The sequence below is a fragment of the Echeneis naucrates genome, chromosome 19 (genome assembly GCF_900963305.1).
Source record: "Echeneis naucrates chromosome 19, fEcheNa1.1, whole genome shotgun sequence".
Classification (NCBI taxonomy): domain Eukaryota; kingdom Metazoa; phylum Chordata; class Actinopteri; order Carangiformes; family Echeneidae; genus Echeneis; species Echeneis naucrates.
Window position 1 is genome coordinate 7,232,022 of NC_042529.1, and position 17,398 is coordinate 7,249,419.

General features: G+C 39.9%; 2 protein-coding genes across 2 annotated transcripts; both read right to left on the bottom strand.

The window, feature by feature from the left end:
• Window positions 1-431: 431 nt before the first annotated feature.
• dbf4b (DBF4B-CDC7 kinase regulatory subunit) lies at window positions 432-6,617 on the bottom strand. The gene is made up of 12 exons (XM_029528374.1): window positions 6,468-6,617; window positions 5,810-5,992; window positions 5,319-5,369; window positions 5,114-5,183; window positions 4,814-4,878; window positions 4,638-4,674; window positions 4,481-4,526; window positions 3,606-3,728; window positions 3,281-3,419; window positions 3,068-3,201; window positions 1,528-2,980; window positions 432-504 (listed from the first exon to the last, which is right to left on the bottom strand). Exons 1-12 carry the CDS (start codon window positions 6,615-6,617, stop codon window positions 496-498), a joined length of 2,460 nt encoding a protein of 819 aa, XP_029384234.1. The 3' UTR covers window positions 432-495.
• Window positions 6,618-8,988: 2,371 nt separating this feature from the next.
• Window positions 8,989-10,347, bottom strand: LOC115059998 (gap junction gamma-1 protein-like). Its single transcript, XM_029527786.1, has one exon. It carries the CDS (start codon window positions 10,345-10,347, stop codon window positions 8,989-8,991), a length of 1,359 nt encoding a protein of 452 aa, XP_029383646.1.
• Between the last annotated feature and the right edge of the window lie 7,051 nt (window positions 10,348-17,398).

Below are 17,398 nucleotides of genomic sequence, written 5' to 3' on the forward strand. Positions count from 1 at the left end.
CAGTTTTTCAGAAATTGCTACCTTCTTATCATTTTTTTTTTAATTCAAAGCACTTTTCACTCATTCTGCTTATTTACCAATCTGCTGAAACTGACAAGATGGGAAAAAGGGAGCTCTTTTCTTTTTCACCTCAGCATTTGGAAGTACAACATAGATTATATCCAGCAGTTGTGCTTGTCAAGAAAAATGTACTGTCAACACTGACTACTTCAGACTGCAACCCTTCACACCAAATCCTATTAAACGGGTATGTGGACAGATGTGTGTATTCTTAGACCAGAACAGTTGGGATTTTGAGCTTAGCATCTCTGAACTTGAACCCACAGCTCCCAGTTGAAAATAACACAAGACACATTTTTGTTATTTTCCACTTGCCTTCTTTGGAGTGCACACAAACCAAGAAGTCTCCAAAGTTAAAATCTGGGATTGTTCTTCCTTTTGTGACAAGCAGCTGCGGTCCTGTCCAGGGCCACTCATACAAAGGATCCCTTCATTTCACCAAATCTAGAAAGTTAAGGGTTATACAACAAAGAGATTAGATATCAAATATTCTTTGTGTCAGCTGGAAGCTGGACTGAGCCAAACAGGACACGTCGACCCGTTGTCCTTGCTCCATGCCTGACTCTTCTTTTGGCTCTCATTTACTCTGAGCTGTGTCAGCATTTATGACAAGAACTTTTTTTCATGCATCTTCTGCAAAATGTTTGAAGTTAAAAACATTTATTTAAAAACCTCTGTACAAGATTTGACTTTACATTCTCCGATAGGACCTGCACATCATCCACACACTAAAATCATGTAAACCCTTTGCTTGTTGCATTCTGCACCTGTCAAATATCCATTAACTACATTCAAGTTGCGTGATTTCAAGGTGTCACGAGGTTTTGAGTTTCATCTGCTATAATTGGTTTTTAATGGTAAATGACCTTTCGTTCCAAAAACTGACAAATGAAGATTATAAATAATAAAAAGATAATACACCTATAGCTTCAGTGCACTGCTGTGAAGCTCTGTCTCTTTACAAAGTCAGTCTTTTGGCCCACCAACAAAAGGCAGGAAACACTGTTTGAGATTAATCAGACTTTGTCTCACAGGTTGTGCGCAGAATTCTCCACTCCTCTAACGCCTGGCATGCGTGACCATCAACACCAGTGAATTGGGATCTGATCCAGCCGCAGCACTTACAGTAATTGAGTAATGCCCCCTTCAGAAACGCCTCATTAAATTCTCAGTACCACCATGTGTTCCCGGACATAGCTGCTGCTGAAAGACTGCAGTCAGCACAACATACAGAATATTGCCTGGGTTTTGTGCTCAAGAATTGGGGGAGGGTAAAAATAATAATGAACGCTCTTTAAATTCATGAGAAGTTGCAGCATCCACCCCAACAATAAGTATGCAAGTCCAAAAACAGTTGAGTATTACGTTTAAGTTCATACAAAGTTTTAAATATTAACTAATTTTCTTCCAGTAGTATATATTCCAATTTTTTTAAATGATAAAAGACATTAATCATCAGTGCTGAACCTCCACAATCTGCACCACAGTCCTTGAAAACACTGAGGGATCCATTTCCTCCCCACATGATGAAGTTGCTGGAGTCGATGGCTGAAGCACATTGTGCAGACGTGACTCATAGCTGGTGTCGTGCATCCATGTGCAAGACTGGTGAAGGAGCTCCTTGTCGAGCTCAGCCTTGTCGTCCTTCTCAGTGGGTGGCATGGGCGTAGCTGAAGTCCCATCCAGCCTTGACAGTAGGCCACAGTCCCAGTCAGAGTCTGAAGATGAGTGTGTGGCTAGGTCTGGTATCAGGGCTGAATCTATGCACAAGGAGGTGGAGTGCAACAATGAATGCTGTGTGTCTTGGTTGGAATACACACTTGGATAGTTGTCTTTGGGGAACGGAAGTGGAGGATCAGAAGTCTTCGTTTTTGAAAAAGCAGCTACAGAAGCGCTATCATGACCCAAAATGTCCATTTGACTTGAGTTCAAACTCTGTACAGTGGGAATACAGACTGTGGTAAAAGACTGTTTTAAGTTTAGGGTTTCCACCACACATATAGAGGCTTCCCTTTGGTGAGGACTGCCCTGGATGTGAAAAGATGCCTTATCAGATAAACAGCCCTCAGGCTTTGCAATAATATCACTTTCAGGTTTTTTAGATTCATGCCCTTCAGTCACTCCAAAATCTGAGTTAAATTTCCCCTTAATCTTTCTCCTTTTTCTACGGCTGCATTCAGGGCTGGCTGATCGACAGCGTTTTTTGGAGTTTGGCTCTGTAGTTGATGGCTGTGGCAGGGAGCGGGATCTACACAGAAGCAGTTTATGACATTCCAAACTATTTCTCTCTCTGTTCACTAAAATAACATCTTGGTTTGGTGCCTTCACTTCCTCTGCATTTGCCACAGCCACAAGAGTAGGATGTGAGATGACGGATGTAACTGTAGCAGAAGAAACAGACTCAGACACACTCTCTGAAGTATCCATTTCACGGTTGACTCCTTCGACAGCCTCCTCTGTAATGTATGGTTGAGGACTGAGGACAGGCGGCTCAGAGTACAGGCTGTTCAGTATGTATGAGGAACAGGGGAACTGTGGGCTGAGGACCGGGGGAAGGGAGTATGGGTCAGGGGATGGACATGGGTTCTCCGGGAGGGGGAACAGTGGCTGACTGGCTGAGGTGTGAGCTTGTGGTTCAACATCCAATACAGGCATTACTGGGCTTGAAGCATTAGCCTGGATATCAGTGAACTGGCACTTCGTAGGAGTAAAATACTGGATGCTAACAGGTGGAGTTTCTGGATTCAGGTTGGGAAACTGAACTCTTGCTGATAGGTTGTCAGGGCCCCTAATAGGGCTGGCAATGTGAGTATTGAATGATGACTCTTGTCTGCGCAGAGCCTGAACAGCACACTCTGTCTCACCATCTGTGAGAGGTTCCAGTTCACAGACATCCTGAATGGACAAAGGAGTTGATGGTCTAGGAGGGAGAGATCAGAGATGTTTTTCATAAAAAAAAAACAACAAATTGCATAACTTATGAAATAGTGCTAGGTACTAATCATACCTGTTCAATGTTTCATCTGATTGTTGAGGTGGATTGGGGTTGAATCCTGGAAGCATTTCAGCCACAAGTTGGTCCACCCCACTATAGTTGGAGGAATCCAGCACAAACGAACGGTGCTGATCGGACTGCAAGTGCTATAAACCAACAAAGACCCAATCAAAACCATGCTGCAGATGTATACAACAAACCAACAAAACAAAAAAATGGCTTCACCTCCTCCAGATTAGTGAATGGTTGATGACAGCATTCACAATATGATGTGTCCTTTTTGTGTGGCCGCCATGGTGAAGGGTTACAGTCCAGTGGGGTTTGGGAGTTTTCCTGAAGACTGTTTTCAACTTTTTTCTTCCCTCTAATCAACAAGAAATAAACAGTTGATAATGAATCCTTACAGACTGCTCTTAACATAGTTGAACAAACTTTCTAAGCAGATTAAAAAAAAATCTCAATTTTCCCCCCAGTAAACCTGAACTGTTTATCAGGAATAAAATGGTCTATATCATTCAAAAAAAAAGTAAATAAATAAAGTTGAACTAACCTTGCTTGTTCTTTGTGCTGTGTGTTTTCAAACTGAGGAGGGGGAATTTCAAAGGGACTAAATCGACCCAAGTAGCACAGAGATGGGAAGGTCATAGACTGCATATGCAATGGCTTGTATTTCCTGGTTAGATAACAAGATGGCACCAAATAATATTTCAGCATCAAGAAAGACCAGAGGGGCAAAAAACACAATACAATGAAACTACACATCTGAATGCAGACACAATATTATGGCTATAATTATTATCACCATTACTGGAATCTCACTGAAAAAAAATTTACTACTCTGCAACCAACTGGAAAGAGACTACAGATCTGAAATCAATACCAGCTGGACTAATATTCAACTGTTTCAGATGTCATGGGCTTAGTTTCCCACACCAATGGCATGTGCATTAGCCAGAGTACTTCAATTAACTGAAATGAGAGGGCAAAATGAAAAGAACTGTTAACACAGAGATCCCCAGCAGGAACAGGCAGTAAAGCTTGCAAAGCCTCATCGAATAGAAATCGAATCCGCTTGACCGCTGTGCTCCTGGGGAGAGGCTTCACTGGGGGGCATGTCACATTACACAATGGGACTCCTCAACAGTTTCAATTAAGAAAATCATCTGGACTGAAATGTAAACCTCCAGAATTGGCACCCAGTGGGGTAGAAAGGGCCGAAACACAGACAGGTCATTGCTGCACATTGTCATTTCAAGAGGAAAAAAAGAAGAAAACAAACATACAAATTAACCATAATACAATTCTGGCAGGCCTAAAATTGATTAGATGGGGAGATGAAAGAAATTTTTGAGGTAACCAATGAGCCTAGTATTACACCTGTTGTATTCAAATTCCCTTCCTGTGCTGAATGAAGGTGAAACTCACTTGCTTGAGTCCTCAATTTTGAGAAATGGAGACTTTAAAGCTGCAGCTGTGGACCAAGAGACAGAAGAAACAGAAAAGACAACATTACCCCCACAGCAACAAAAATATGATTTTTAACTGCTAATGTTTTTATTGCCCAAAAACATGGTAAACATACCTTTGACAACATGTGGACCTTGTTTGGTGCAAGGCCTCTGCATTGGAAAAAAAAAAAAAAAAAAAGTTGAAAATGTTACAGGTCAAATCCCAATGTCAATATATGACAGCAATTTAAAAACATTTGCTTGGTTTATTCTGTGAAAGTGCATAACCTATCATAAAATGAAATCATACCTCTGACTTCCTGTGTTTCATGCTGAAGCCCTCTCGAGTCAGTTGTTTCAGATATATGAGCACATCTGATATCACATTAAGGAACAACACATTATTTTCAAACACTGTTCTGTCATATCAAAATTGCATTTCTATGCTTGCCCAAAGCACTTGCAATGGTTAGAATAAGAAATAAGCACTGTTATGGCGCCATCTGCTGAAAGAGGAGCTCCACAGCACATACAAGACAGTTAAAGTGTTCCTGTGAAATCTTTTTAACCTTTTCATTAAGAATTCCTCTGTGATTTGACGAAAGGATACCATCCACATATAAAATCTTCACTCCCCATGATCGAGCGTTGGCCAGAACACTGCTACCCCGCAGCCGCTCCTACAACACAGATGCACTGGAATCAAATCAATCATAACTACATCATTTTTCAATATGGCCACTTAAATAAGCAATATCACCAATACCCCACAAGAAGCTCTCAAAGCTTGAAAAGTCCTGGCTAAATTTACTCACATTGTTGCAAATGGCTTTTTCAAGCAGAGCCTTCCCCCGACTGCCACAAACCTGTGGTGACAAATACAGATACACACTATATTTAAATCCATCTTATATTTTAAAGTAACATCCAGTTTAAAGTAAAGTTTTTTTGTCTGCAAAAAGGTCAAAGAGAACTCAGAATTTTCCAACATTACGTTTTTGATTGTCTCACAATTTCACATGACCATGAATTGTACAATTAAAAAATAACATTTGTTTTTAACAGCACTGAATACCATCTGAGCATCTTAGTATGGTAATTCGAGAGCCAGAAAAATTGACAATAAATATAAAGAAATATAGAAATCTGCAATTTTTTCCCAGCAAAACACACACAAAAAAAAACATATACTGTAGCATTTTAAGATGATTTGTCTGACGGCAAGATATATTTTTTTTAGGAAAATGATTCCAGATGATAGATTTATTTATAAAGCTTTTAGACATGTGCTACTGACGTTCAGTACCATTGGTCTAGGAGTTTCAGGTCGCTGTTTTTCACTGCTGAGAAGACTCTTCCTTCCCTTCAGAGGATGTTGGGCTTCTTCACTTGTCCCTTCTTTATTGCCCACACATCTCTCCTTCTTTAGACCTTCTTGGCTTCCAGTCACAACAAAGTTTACATCCTTGTGCAGGAAACTCTCAACCCTCTGCAACAGCAAAAATAAAAAGATGTATTCATCAGTTTCTCCAAGGGACAATAAATTTATAATTGACCAAAACAACAGAATGAGTTCAGTCGCTAATTTTTTGGCTAATACTCCACTATCTACTAATAACTTAATCATAATTATTAATACAAACTATACTTTACTGTTTCAATTAGTTAATATTGTTTCATTCAGCAGGATAAACAGTAACAGAGACTAGCTCAGTCAAATGCTAATTTTAAATCAATGTTGTACTCCATATGCCTTTTTGACTCTTGGGTTTTAATAATTTTAGACAACACTAAATTACATTTTTCCTACTGCCATTTTCCTATCAATTTTTTTTTACATTTAGATTTTATTACAGGGTTTAAAATTTCATATGATAAAGAAAGGCAGACAGCCACACCAAAGTGCTATCTGTGGCATTTTCTGATTCTGTTCACAACATCAGTAAATCTCTACACAGGCTTACCCCTCCTAGAAGACATATGGCCTCCAAAAGCAGGGCTGTTGGGCATTTCTTCACATTGTCCAGGTAAAAAACCTTGCCCTCCAGTATCTTTTCCCCAGGATACAGTTTGCCCAGGAAGCCTCGCTCCTCAGAATATTTCTGCCTGTGCATGGTCCCGGGGCACTTAGCTGTCAAAACACCAGTTCTTAAAAAAGACGAGAAAAAAAACATAATGGCATATTTGACGTATTCATAGCCAAAATAAAAATAAGAGCCATTGTAGCCTATTAAACACGGCTACTGTAATAATTTTTTAGTAATTATTCATACTATTTTTTTACTCTATTTACAATTCTGTAAGTAATTTATTACAAGAACACCAAAGTGAAACATTAAATAAGTCCATAATAGACAGTTAAAAAACAGAACGCTTTTTTAATTTGCCATGGGAATGTTTCACAGAAAAACCCTGCAACATTGACAGCTTTCTGCCAAACATGACGCCAATAACGCCACCTTGTTCTTTGGCTAACACACTTAGCTGTGTGTTAGCACGGACGGTTAGCTTAGCTTTCCTCTTAAGGGACAACGGGCCCTCGGGAAGACAGACGAGAACTTTTCTAACGAGCGTGGCTGGTCCGGTGAACAGCTTTCACAACCTTGGAGAGGGGATCATGAAAGACTTACCTTTTTGTTGGTAAGTTAGAGAACTGAGATAAAGAATCAATCTGAGTTAACTCGCCATAAGGCGAAGGAGCAACCGCCGCTTTTTAAAAACACCGGCAGAGACGTCAGCCTGAAGTCGACGTAATATCCGTTAACATGCTGCGTTCACGTACATCCTGTTATTAGTTTGTCAGGTCATCGTTGGAAGTGCGGCTTCTAATTTCAGGTTAAGTTTTGTGATAGCACCCTAAACGCAACACAAAGACAGTTTTGATTTCTGAACTACTGTCAGGATGAGATGAACTGATTTAACAAACAGAAAAAAGGGGAAATCGTGATTTATTAAATGTGATCAGGTACACTGATTGTTGAAAAATATGTTGTATGAAAGTGACTATGAGGTAAATCAAAATTAAAGTTAACATGAGAAGGAGATGAAATAGAAACTTGACTTGAACAATAAAGCTTGAAAACTGAAAAGATTTGGTAACGGGTGTGTATTCAGTTTTGGTTGTTGGTTTTTTGCTTTTTCTCTGAAAGTCTATAACATGAAACCAACTGGCTGAAAATGTCCTTTGTCAGCTGGAGCTTACCACAAAGAAATGCATACTGTACTTGCCTCTTGCTGTGCAACAGAGGGCAGTGTGCCTGCAAATAGTCACCCCAGTGAGAGGTGCAGTGGCATATAAGGACCCCCTACTTAAAAGTATTAATAAATAAATCAAATATACTCATTATAAGTTTGAAACCCCCCCAAGCATGATGCAAACTTTAATTAGTGTTGTATCTTACAGTCTATCATGTCCGCATTTGTAAAATCACAGGAAACATCAAGACAAATGCAAATTCTTTATTCAAAACATGCATTTTCATGTTCAAAAATATTTTATTTATAAAGTAAACCTTTAGCCAAGACTAGCCTTAATGACACCTGAATATAAATACTGAAAAATATAATTACAGATCAATGATGAAGGATTCTTCATAATAACCCAAGAACTAAAATGTCCTCCATAAATTCCAGACATAATATATTAAAAAAGATAACAGATTAACAACAAGACACTGACAGCAGTCTGAACAATGTCTCTATGGAGTCAATGGAAATTTTCTTTCTCCAAATTAACACAAACATTCTCAAATTACCAGCCAGAAAACATGTTTCTTTATATCCACAGATATTATCAGTCCAAATTAAAGCTGTTTTGTTGTAAATATAACTGGAATCCTGCGTATTTTGACCTCCTATGGTAATGAAACTCATCAATGACTTGGCTGCTGAAAAAATTGTGATGCAGTATGAGTACTAAGCAACTCTTACACTGTAAATAAGGCACATAAGGTTATTTTACAAAAGCCACTGTATATTCATATTGAAACGAAAAAAACATCAGGAACATCCTCCAGCAAATGCAAATTACGTTATTTTGAGCTGTTATACTCAATAGTGAACCTGTAAAGCGCAGTCTAATACTTAATACAGTGAAGTCATAAACAAAATGTTCAATATACAACAATATACAGATGTGGAGTGTCTTCTTTAATCAGAATTAACATGTTTCTATGCTAATGAAACCACACACCTTTTTGCAGACTCATGTAAACTGTATTTGCATCAGAAACAATGTGTGTGATGGATCCACACTAAATATGCTATTTATTATCTGGAAGATGTATAAGTCCAATTGTGTGACATTTTTTTTATTGGATTGAGATATTATTGGGCTGGTAACAGGCAGTTCTTCACACAAATTTTTGTTTGCTATTTTAATTCCCTGGATGAAATTAAAATACAGTGATGGCCCTTATATAAAATCAGTGTGAAAAAGAAGATTTGCTATTGTTTAAAGAATAACAAAAAGTCTTAGTCTGTTCTTCAGATCCACTCAGAGCCCTTTATCACTCCATATTTGCTGCTACTACCGGTGGTGCCGCTGCCTCTGTCTGCATCTGCCTTGCTGCAGCTGTGTTTGTACGGCTGCCGTTGTTTACGTTCACATTGAGGTTTCGTGTGTTGACTCTGAAGTTGGCTGTAGGCCTGACCATCAGCCTCCAGCATTTTCTGAGGTTGGTGGCTGTTCTTCTGAACCCGTCTGGGGGCATCTCCCATGGCCAGGTTGTCATTATTATTCGTATACTGTTGGCGCTCCTCCTGGGCAATGTTCACATGGTTCTGCCGACAGGCCATCTTGGCATTAGCAAGATCGGTAATGGGAAGTGGTTTGTCTTGGTTCCCTGTAGAAACCAGAAGGGGCTTGATGGCAATGTTGTACCCTGGTGGAGCTGATGGTGTATTCCACGAATAAGGGTAGCCACTATAATCTTCTCCTCTCACCCGTGCCTCTTTACTCGCCCCTTGTCCTTGAGTGAGTCCACACAGCTCATCATCAGGGAGTGGCACCCGGCGAGAGTGTACGATCTCACAGATGGTACCAATCCCCAAGTGAAGCATCTCCCATATATTGAGTGCAAGACACAGGAGGGAGACTGCATACATGATGAGGAGAAAGATAGTTTTCTCAGTGGGCCGGGACACGAAGCAGTCCACACTGTGAGGGCAGGGCAGGTCTGTGCAAACGTAGGTGGGAGGTACTGTAAATCCATACAGTGCATACTGTCCACACAAGAAAGCCACCTCCAGTGAGGAGCGGGCCAAGAGCTGAAGTACATAAATGCGCATTAGTCCATCTTCCTTGATACGCTGGCGTCCATCATGTCGTGCCTTGGCCTTTGCTTTTCCCTCTCCACTGCCTTCTTTTGTTGCTACACCACCATCGCTCTCCACTTCAGCCATTTCATAGATCATTGGATCTTCCTCTTGGTCATCCTCAGCCTCTTCAATGCCCCTATGCTGCTTTCTGGCTGCAAGATAGTGCTTCTTTTTCCTCCGTGAAAATCCCCTCACCCCACCACTGTTTCCCCTCTCCTCTGCTCGTGCAATCTTGTTGACAGCATAGCCCAGGTACATGAGTGAAGGTGTGGCCACCAGAATGATTTGAAAGACCCAAAAGCGGACATGAGAGAGTGGAGCAAAGGCGTCGTAGCAGACATTCTCACAGCCCAGCTGACCGGTGTTGCAGACAAACTTACTTTGCTCATCATAGTAGATCGACTCTCCTCCTACAGCTGTCAGCACAATTCGGAAAACAATGAGGACAGTCAGCCAGATCTTTCCCACAAATGTGGAGTGGTTGTGGATTTCTTCCAGCAGGCGGGTCAGAAAACTCCAACTCATGGTCGCAGCATGGACACTACAGAGAGAGGCAGCATACACCTCCTTTTACTGACCTGGGGAGAGGGCAGAAATTGTTTGGATCTTTAAACATATCTACATTAATGCACATAAATGAATTCCCTCCTCATAGTAAAACATTTGAACTGTTTAAAGATTTGGAGACCAGCCCAGGAAACAATTTAAAAAATTAATATTTAATAATCCACCCTGCAATTGACTGGCAGCCTGTCCAGGTTGTACCGCACTCTCACCCAATGTGAGCTCAGCATTTCCTGCTGCCTGGAAACGGATAAGCGGTAGAAGATGAATGAATGAATGAATGAATGAACTATTTAATAATTTGTCTTTTTGTATGTCTCTTAACTGATCTCTTTCTATGAAGACATACAGAATTAATAGACCAATTTTAACTATATAAATACAGAGCTATCCCATTGCTCTACTGTATGAGCTCAGTTTTTTTCAGTCCCCTGTGTTAGCAATGAAGTGCTTTGTCTGTCTGCCAGTAGATAATTTGCACGCTTATAAACTACCACACATAGCTCACTGTTGCACTGGTTTAAAATGCAAGAGACAAGCACTTTGTCTTTCCTATACATGGTTATCAAACTGTGTATTTCTCCACAATAACAACACGTTTATACTCGGTTCTTTTAATAGCTGTCCTCTTGAGCTCATGTGTAAACACACCCTTGGCAATAGTACACAAAGGGAAGAGTAATGGTGACGATGGAATGTCTAACCATAATTGCTATTGTTAAGTGTTAAGTTTCATTTTACATTAGCTGATTAATACATTGAACAACTTATAGTGATCAACCGAGTCATTGATATAACCATTATGAGTGTGAGAGTTTGTGTGTGTGTGTGTGTGTATGTGAGTGTATATATGCATATCCCTGTGTAATAATAAAGAATACAAGTCTTAAATGCTGCCCAGTTTCATCCTAGCACAGTTCTGTGAACCATAATTGGCTGAAAAAGTGGGGCTGGCGATGCTCTCAGGCAGTAGCACACTTGATTATGTGCTACGTTAGTTAGAGCTAGCAAAAGCTGTACATACAATAGGGAAAAAGCAAAGGTTGAACCATCCTGTCTGATTGAAATTTGTGCATCTTTTACACTTTCATTGAGTTCTTGGTTGTACTATTTTCTTGTTTTGTATACCTAAATCCCCAAACAGTCTATGACAATAAATCAGTCAGGGATTTTACTATGGCCAAAATTCAGCACTTTGACAGAAGCAGATCTCACTGCAACTAACACAAGAGTGTACAATGTTCTTCATTTTTCACCCTGTAAAGAAAAACAACTCCAGATTGTCTCATTAAGAATCACGTGCCCCCCAAAACTGCACATCTGGCCATGTTGTGTAATGTACTATTTGGAGTCCCAGTAGCACAGCTATCACCACCCAAACACAAGTCTAGCGGATGACAGAAACTCTCTCAGCTCATTATCAAAGCCTGTCTATTGCTGCACAAAATTACAGTAAAGCAGGTTTTATTGCCTCCCACTAACATGTTTTTTGGTCACAAACATCCTGTATACAATTTTGTAATGCGCTCTTACTACTTGTAAAAGCATATAAAAAACAGAAATGTAGGTCAATTGCTCATATTAAAAGAGCATAATAAGCAACTCAGATCATTTCTACTCATCAGAGAAGAATACTGCAGTTTTTTCATTTACATGCTTATTCCCAAAATCTACCAACTGCTCCATAGCTCCGGTTTCTAGCAGTGCCACAATGTGTGCCTGAAGTGGGTACAATTCCCCCTCTCCAGATGTCTTCCAGCCCCAGACTAACAGCCTCCTGTTTCCTACAGTGCCAGTAAAAGACCCATTTGAGCAGTGTAAGTTAAAAGAGCAATGCTCTTGAAAATTCCTCTCTAAGAAGGCTTCAAGCTGTGAATATGAAGGGCTGTGGTTAAGGTTCTGCTGAGCCCCAAAACTCTTTTGAGTATGAAATGTTTCCCCCATATTACCTTAAAAGCACACAGTGAAATCCTTTTAAAAATATTTTAGGATGTTTTTCATGATGGGATACAGCTCACACAGAAGAAAGCTAAAAGGGTTAGAGAGTAAGTCGCATGCAGCAAAGGACCCTAGGTGGGCTTGAACCAGGTATGCTATGATCATATGATAACAATCTTAAAAATAAATAAAACACCAGTCATGTCATGCAGACATTGTCAGGATACAACAGCAGTGATACAGTTTAGGACTGCATGGCTTAACATTTAAAATTAATAATGATGACTGGATTTAAAAAAATAAAAAACAATCAAATACAGATGCACACTCCACATTGATAAATTTTAATTTCAAGTCTTGCCCAGTTTACTGGAATGAAATTATGATATTCACCAAAGAAAAAGAGCTACAACTGTATTCAAAGTTTAGATTCAGCAGTTTTCACCAACGTAACCCGTCTGAAAGACATGGTGCGCCTCTGGTTATTTTGGGGTCACTCTGTGAGCCATCCACTCAAAATTGTCAAACCATACACAGATGATGCAGTATGTACAAGATAATTTAATGTTGACACACGCCTCTGGCAAAGAGAGGTACTTTGTCTGGCTGTATAAAATCAATACAAGTTCACTATGACTGCAAACCCATCAATTATCCAGCTACATAGCTGCAAACTACCAGTATTACTACAGCGGCTACTGTAAAGAGAAGAAGAGCACCTCAGTAATAATTATTATATAGTCAGCTTACCTCTTTGTGCCTCCTTTGTTAATTTACCCTTTAATTTGAGTACTGTTAAAATTTTTGTACTTGATACACAGTGTAACACACGAAGGCTGATGAATATAGATAAACACTTTTCCAACATGCTACTTTTTTTTTTTTTTTTTTTACAGTGACTGGCACTGGCTCCTCTACTTCTTCTCAACTCCTCCAATGAAGCACGATAATTAAAAAACATAATTAACATGCTCCAAATGTTCATGTCCTTACAGCACCTTTTACTTGGAGTCACCTTATCCTCTTTGTCTTCCTTGCCAGAATATTTTCACAGGGAAATTTCAAACTTCAAGCAATCAAGCAAGCTATTGAAATAAAGTAAGCTTTCAAACAGCATGTGCATTTAACTTTGTTCACAAAATCACTAAATAAATTGATTACTTACGGCTTTGTTTTTATATTATCTGTCTGGATTTTGTTTACAATTCTTTCATTTCTTACTGCTGAAAAAATATTGCAAATATAATGTTTTCAAGTCAAAAAGATCTGTATAGAATTAACAGGTTAAAAGTTTGTGCTATCTCTGATCAAGTCAGTTTTATAATGATAAATAACTAGTGCAAACTTTTATGTGAAGTTTAATTTATAAATGTCACATTGCTGCTGTTACTGATTGCAAATGAATTAGAGGATCAAAACTATTTTATATCAGGGTATATATTTTGGGTTTATGATTTTTATTTATTTTTTTTATTGGCAAAAAGAAGTTTCACAGAAAGATTTAATTTGATTTCACAGATAAATCGCTAAATTGGGACATTCAAAGCTAGCACTGGACCATTAAGCTAATGTAGATATGGCTAAATAAAGACTTAATGAAACTGCTGTAGTACTTTGAAATGGCTATTAATTATTCTTATTTTTAAGTGCATATTTGGTTTTAATGCAAAATAAAGAGCTTCTAACCGAAAGTGACAAAGATTTTTTGGAGGTAACCGAAACACTTATTAAGCTAATTGAGCTAACAGCTAAGTCGAAGTTCATGCTAGGTGACCTGGAGATACACTCATCTCGTAGAAATTACAATACCACACATTTTTTATTTTATTTTTTTACAGCCTGGTGGTAATTCTTCTTTATAAAAGAAGTAACTTGACATGGACATCCTCACCGTTTCAGAGCTGACGTTAAGACTTCGACCATCAACGTGCTGCTTCCCAGCAGAGGAGACAAACCTTCATCCAAGAGTTACAGCCAAAAAGTACAATATTCTCCACAAACACTAAAAATGTCTCCAAAAAAAAATTCAGGTGAGTGAGTGTCTCCTTGGTGAAAATGTTGAGATCAGTTTTGCTGGTGGAGGCTGAAGTGGACGGGCAGAGAGAGCTGGACTGTCTGAGCAGCAGAGCATGGAGAGGCTGGTGGAGAGAGAGAGGGGAGGGGGGGCTGTGTGTCTGTGTGTCTGTGACTGAGTGTGTGTCTGTGACTGTGTGTCTGTGTGTCTGTGACTGTGTGTGTGTCTGTGACTGTGTGTCTGTGACTGTGTGTGTCTGTGACTGAGTGTGTCTGTGTGTCTATGACTGAGTGTGTGTCTGTGTCTGTGATTGAGTGTGTCTGTGTCTGTGATTGAGTGTGTGTCTGTGACTGAGTGTGTCTGTGTGTCTGTGACTGAGTGTGTGTCTGTGTCTGTGATTGAGTGTGTCTGTGTCTGTGATTGAGTGTGTGTCTGTGACTGAGTGTGTCTGTGTGTCTGTGACTGAGTGTGTGTCTGTGTCTGTGATTGAGTGTGTCTGTGTGTCTGTGACTTTGTGTGACTGTGTGTCTGTGTGTCTATGACTGAGTGTGTGTCTGTGACTGTGTGTGACTGTGTGTCTGTGTCTATGACTGAGTGTGTGTCTGTGACTGAGTGTGTCTGTGCGTCTATGACTGAGTGTGTGTCTGTGACTGAGTGTGTCTGTGACTCTGTGTGTCTGTGACTGTGTGTGACTCTGTGTGTGTCTGTGACTGTGTGTGACTCTGTGTGTCTGTGACTGTGTGTGACTCTGTGTGTGTCTGTGACTGTGTCTGTGTGTGAGTGTGACTGTGTCTGTGTGTGACTCTGTGTGTGTCTGTGATTGTGTGTGTCTGTGACTGTGTCTGTGTCTGAGTGTGACTGTGTCTGTGTGTGACTGTGTGTGTCTGTGTGTGACTCTGTGTGTGTCTGTGACTCTGTGTGTCTGTGTGTGAGTGTGACTGTGTCTGTGTGTGACTCAGACAAAGCATGACCTACAATCAGTAAGTGGCTGCATATGCCACCCTTTATACCTGCTGCCTTAATTATGTTTACAAATATCAGTTCTACCACCAAATCCATTTCAGAGTCTATTGGTGTGTGGAGGTTATCAGCTAACATCTTGATCTTTGTCTTCGTTCCTCATTGAAATGAGTTTATCCAGTGACAAATCCAGACTCTGTCTGTCAGACACTTTTATCTACTCCTGGCTGGCAGTCAGGTCGTACATGTTCTGGTTTATGAACGATGCAGGGAAGCATCCAGTAAAGCAGAGCATTTCGAACACATAGATAAACGTGCTAATAACCTACATCTTTTAGTTTGTCTTCAATGCCCTCTAGTCAAGTTGAGTCATGAGTTGGGTTTCATGAAAAGCACAAGAGTTTTCATTCACACATACTTTGTATTTACCACATTGTTTTCTTTAGACTGAGCAGACACCAACAATTTATTTCATCGTCTCCCATCTGGCATTGGATACAAGTCACCGAGCTGTAAATTGTGTTTTATCAGGAGCTTTTTGCCTTTTTCCATCACACAATGCACTCAGAAAACGATGGTGCGTCACAGATACCCCAGATAGAAGTTAGTTTACTAATCACAGGCAAATACAAATCTGAGACATGTAATGTAGTCTGCAGTTCTGATTTACCAAAACTCTTTGGATACTTTATCCAAAATATTTGGCTGTAATATATTTAAGATACATATTTGACCTTCCATAGCTCATAAGATAACATATTGTATAGCCTTAATGTGTGAAAGGGCTCTATTCAGTTCGCCTTGTACAGCTGCAGCAGATAACTTGTGAATACACTAGAGCCTTATTTGTGATATTGAACATCTTCAAGGACATGTAGATACAATTCAATCATTGTTTTTTGCTTGCGCTTGGAAAAAAGAGAAGAAAATGGGCAAAGAAATCTCGACTGTTCACCTCAAGGACACTTATCAAATCTCAGCACACACAGCCCACACGTCCCTCTTCATTCCCTCTCCATCTGTTGCTACCTGAATGTATCTTTCTGGGAGCTTGACTTTTGGCTGGCATTGTATTCCTAAACTATCAGCAGAAGAATCAAGCTCAGAGGATTGGAAACACTCACAATCCTAATCAGCCTGATAGCATTTTGGCAAGGAAGCTCCCATCCTAATTCAGTGTGACCTCGTACAAACCTCAAGTCCCTTAAGTAAGTTATCTTTCACCTCAGAAGACATAATTGAATGGAGTAAAATCAATGAGGTCATCCATAAAAGCAATCATCGGATAGGACTGGCAATTTAAAGCATTTCCACAGTTCAGTGTCGACTGTTATTGGTGGGGGGAAGGGCCGTATTAACTGGAATCTGAGTATTGACAAAGAGGTACAACGAGAAGCATTGACGAGATCGAGATCCTCAAACACGATTCGTCATCAGTCTGTAAAAACTGATGTTGATTGGGTTTTCTATCCATTCACCTCTGGAGGTCATTGAAAATTGGGTTGGGCAGTAAGTTATCTTTTGCCTCTTTAACCATAATAGACACAGCACACACTCTTTCCTTAACAATGTCAGCGTCAATGACTTAAATTGGAGGATCAATTCTGTGTGGATCGATTCAGCTGAGAGTTGCAGAAGCAGAGAGGGTTTCCAAAGACTGACGGCTAAATCATATTGGAAAAAGAAGAGGTTGATGATATGATACATACATAATAGAAACAGAATGAGTTCGGGCTTCAAGTCTTTCGTACAGCCTGCCAGTGGCATAATTTCTTTGTGCGTGCATTGACTTCAGTGTGTGCACAATGACAATGAAAGATTCTTCTTCTATTATTCTGTGTCCTGGACTGACAACAGAAAATATAATGGCAGACAACAGCAATGACGTGGAATCACCTGAGGGATGCGCTGACAGAGTAAATCAGGGAGACCAAACCAGATGTGGGGAGAGAACAATGTTGAAGAGATTGAATCCAAGGATAGATGTCAGGAATGTGTTTTATCTGATCTGACAGAGGCCAAACTAGAAAGGAAGACAGTGTGGGGGAATGCAGAAAAACAGGGATTAACAGGCTTAATGGACAGACGCAGAATGGACCA

Coding starts and splice junctions, on each gene's coding strand:
- dbf4b (XM_029528374.1), bottom strand. CDS start 6,617: ATGCACAGGCAGAAATATTCTGAGGAGCGAGGCTTCCTGGGCAAACTG. Junction 5,184..5,318: donor AAAAAGCCATTTGCAACAAT/GTGAGTAAATTT, acceptor TCTGTGTTGTAG/GAGCGGCTGCGGGGTAGCAG. Junction 3,202..3,280: donor CATTCACTAATCTGGAGGAG/GTGAAGCCATTT, acceptor GTTGGTTTATAG/CACTTGCAGTCCGATCAGCA.
- LOC115059998 (XM_029527786.1), bottom strand. CDS start 10,347: ATGAGTTGGAGTTTTCTGACCCGCCTGCTGGAAGAAATCCACAACCAC.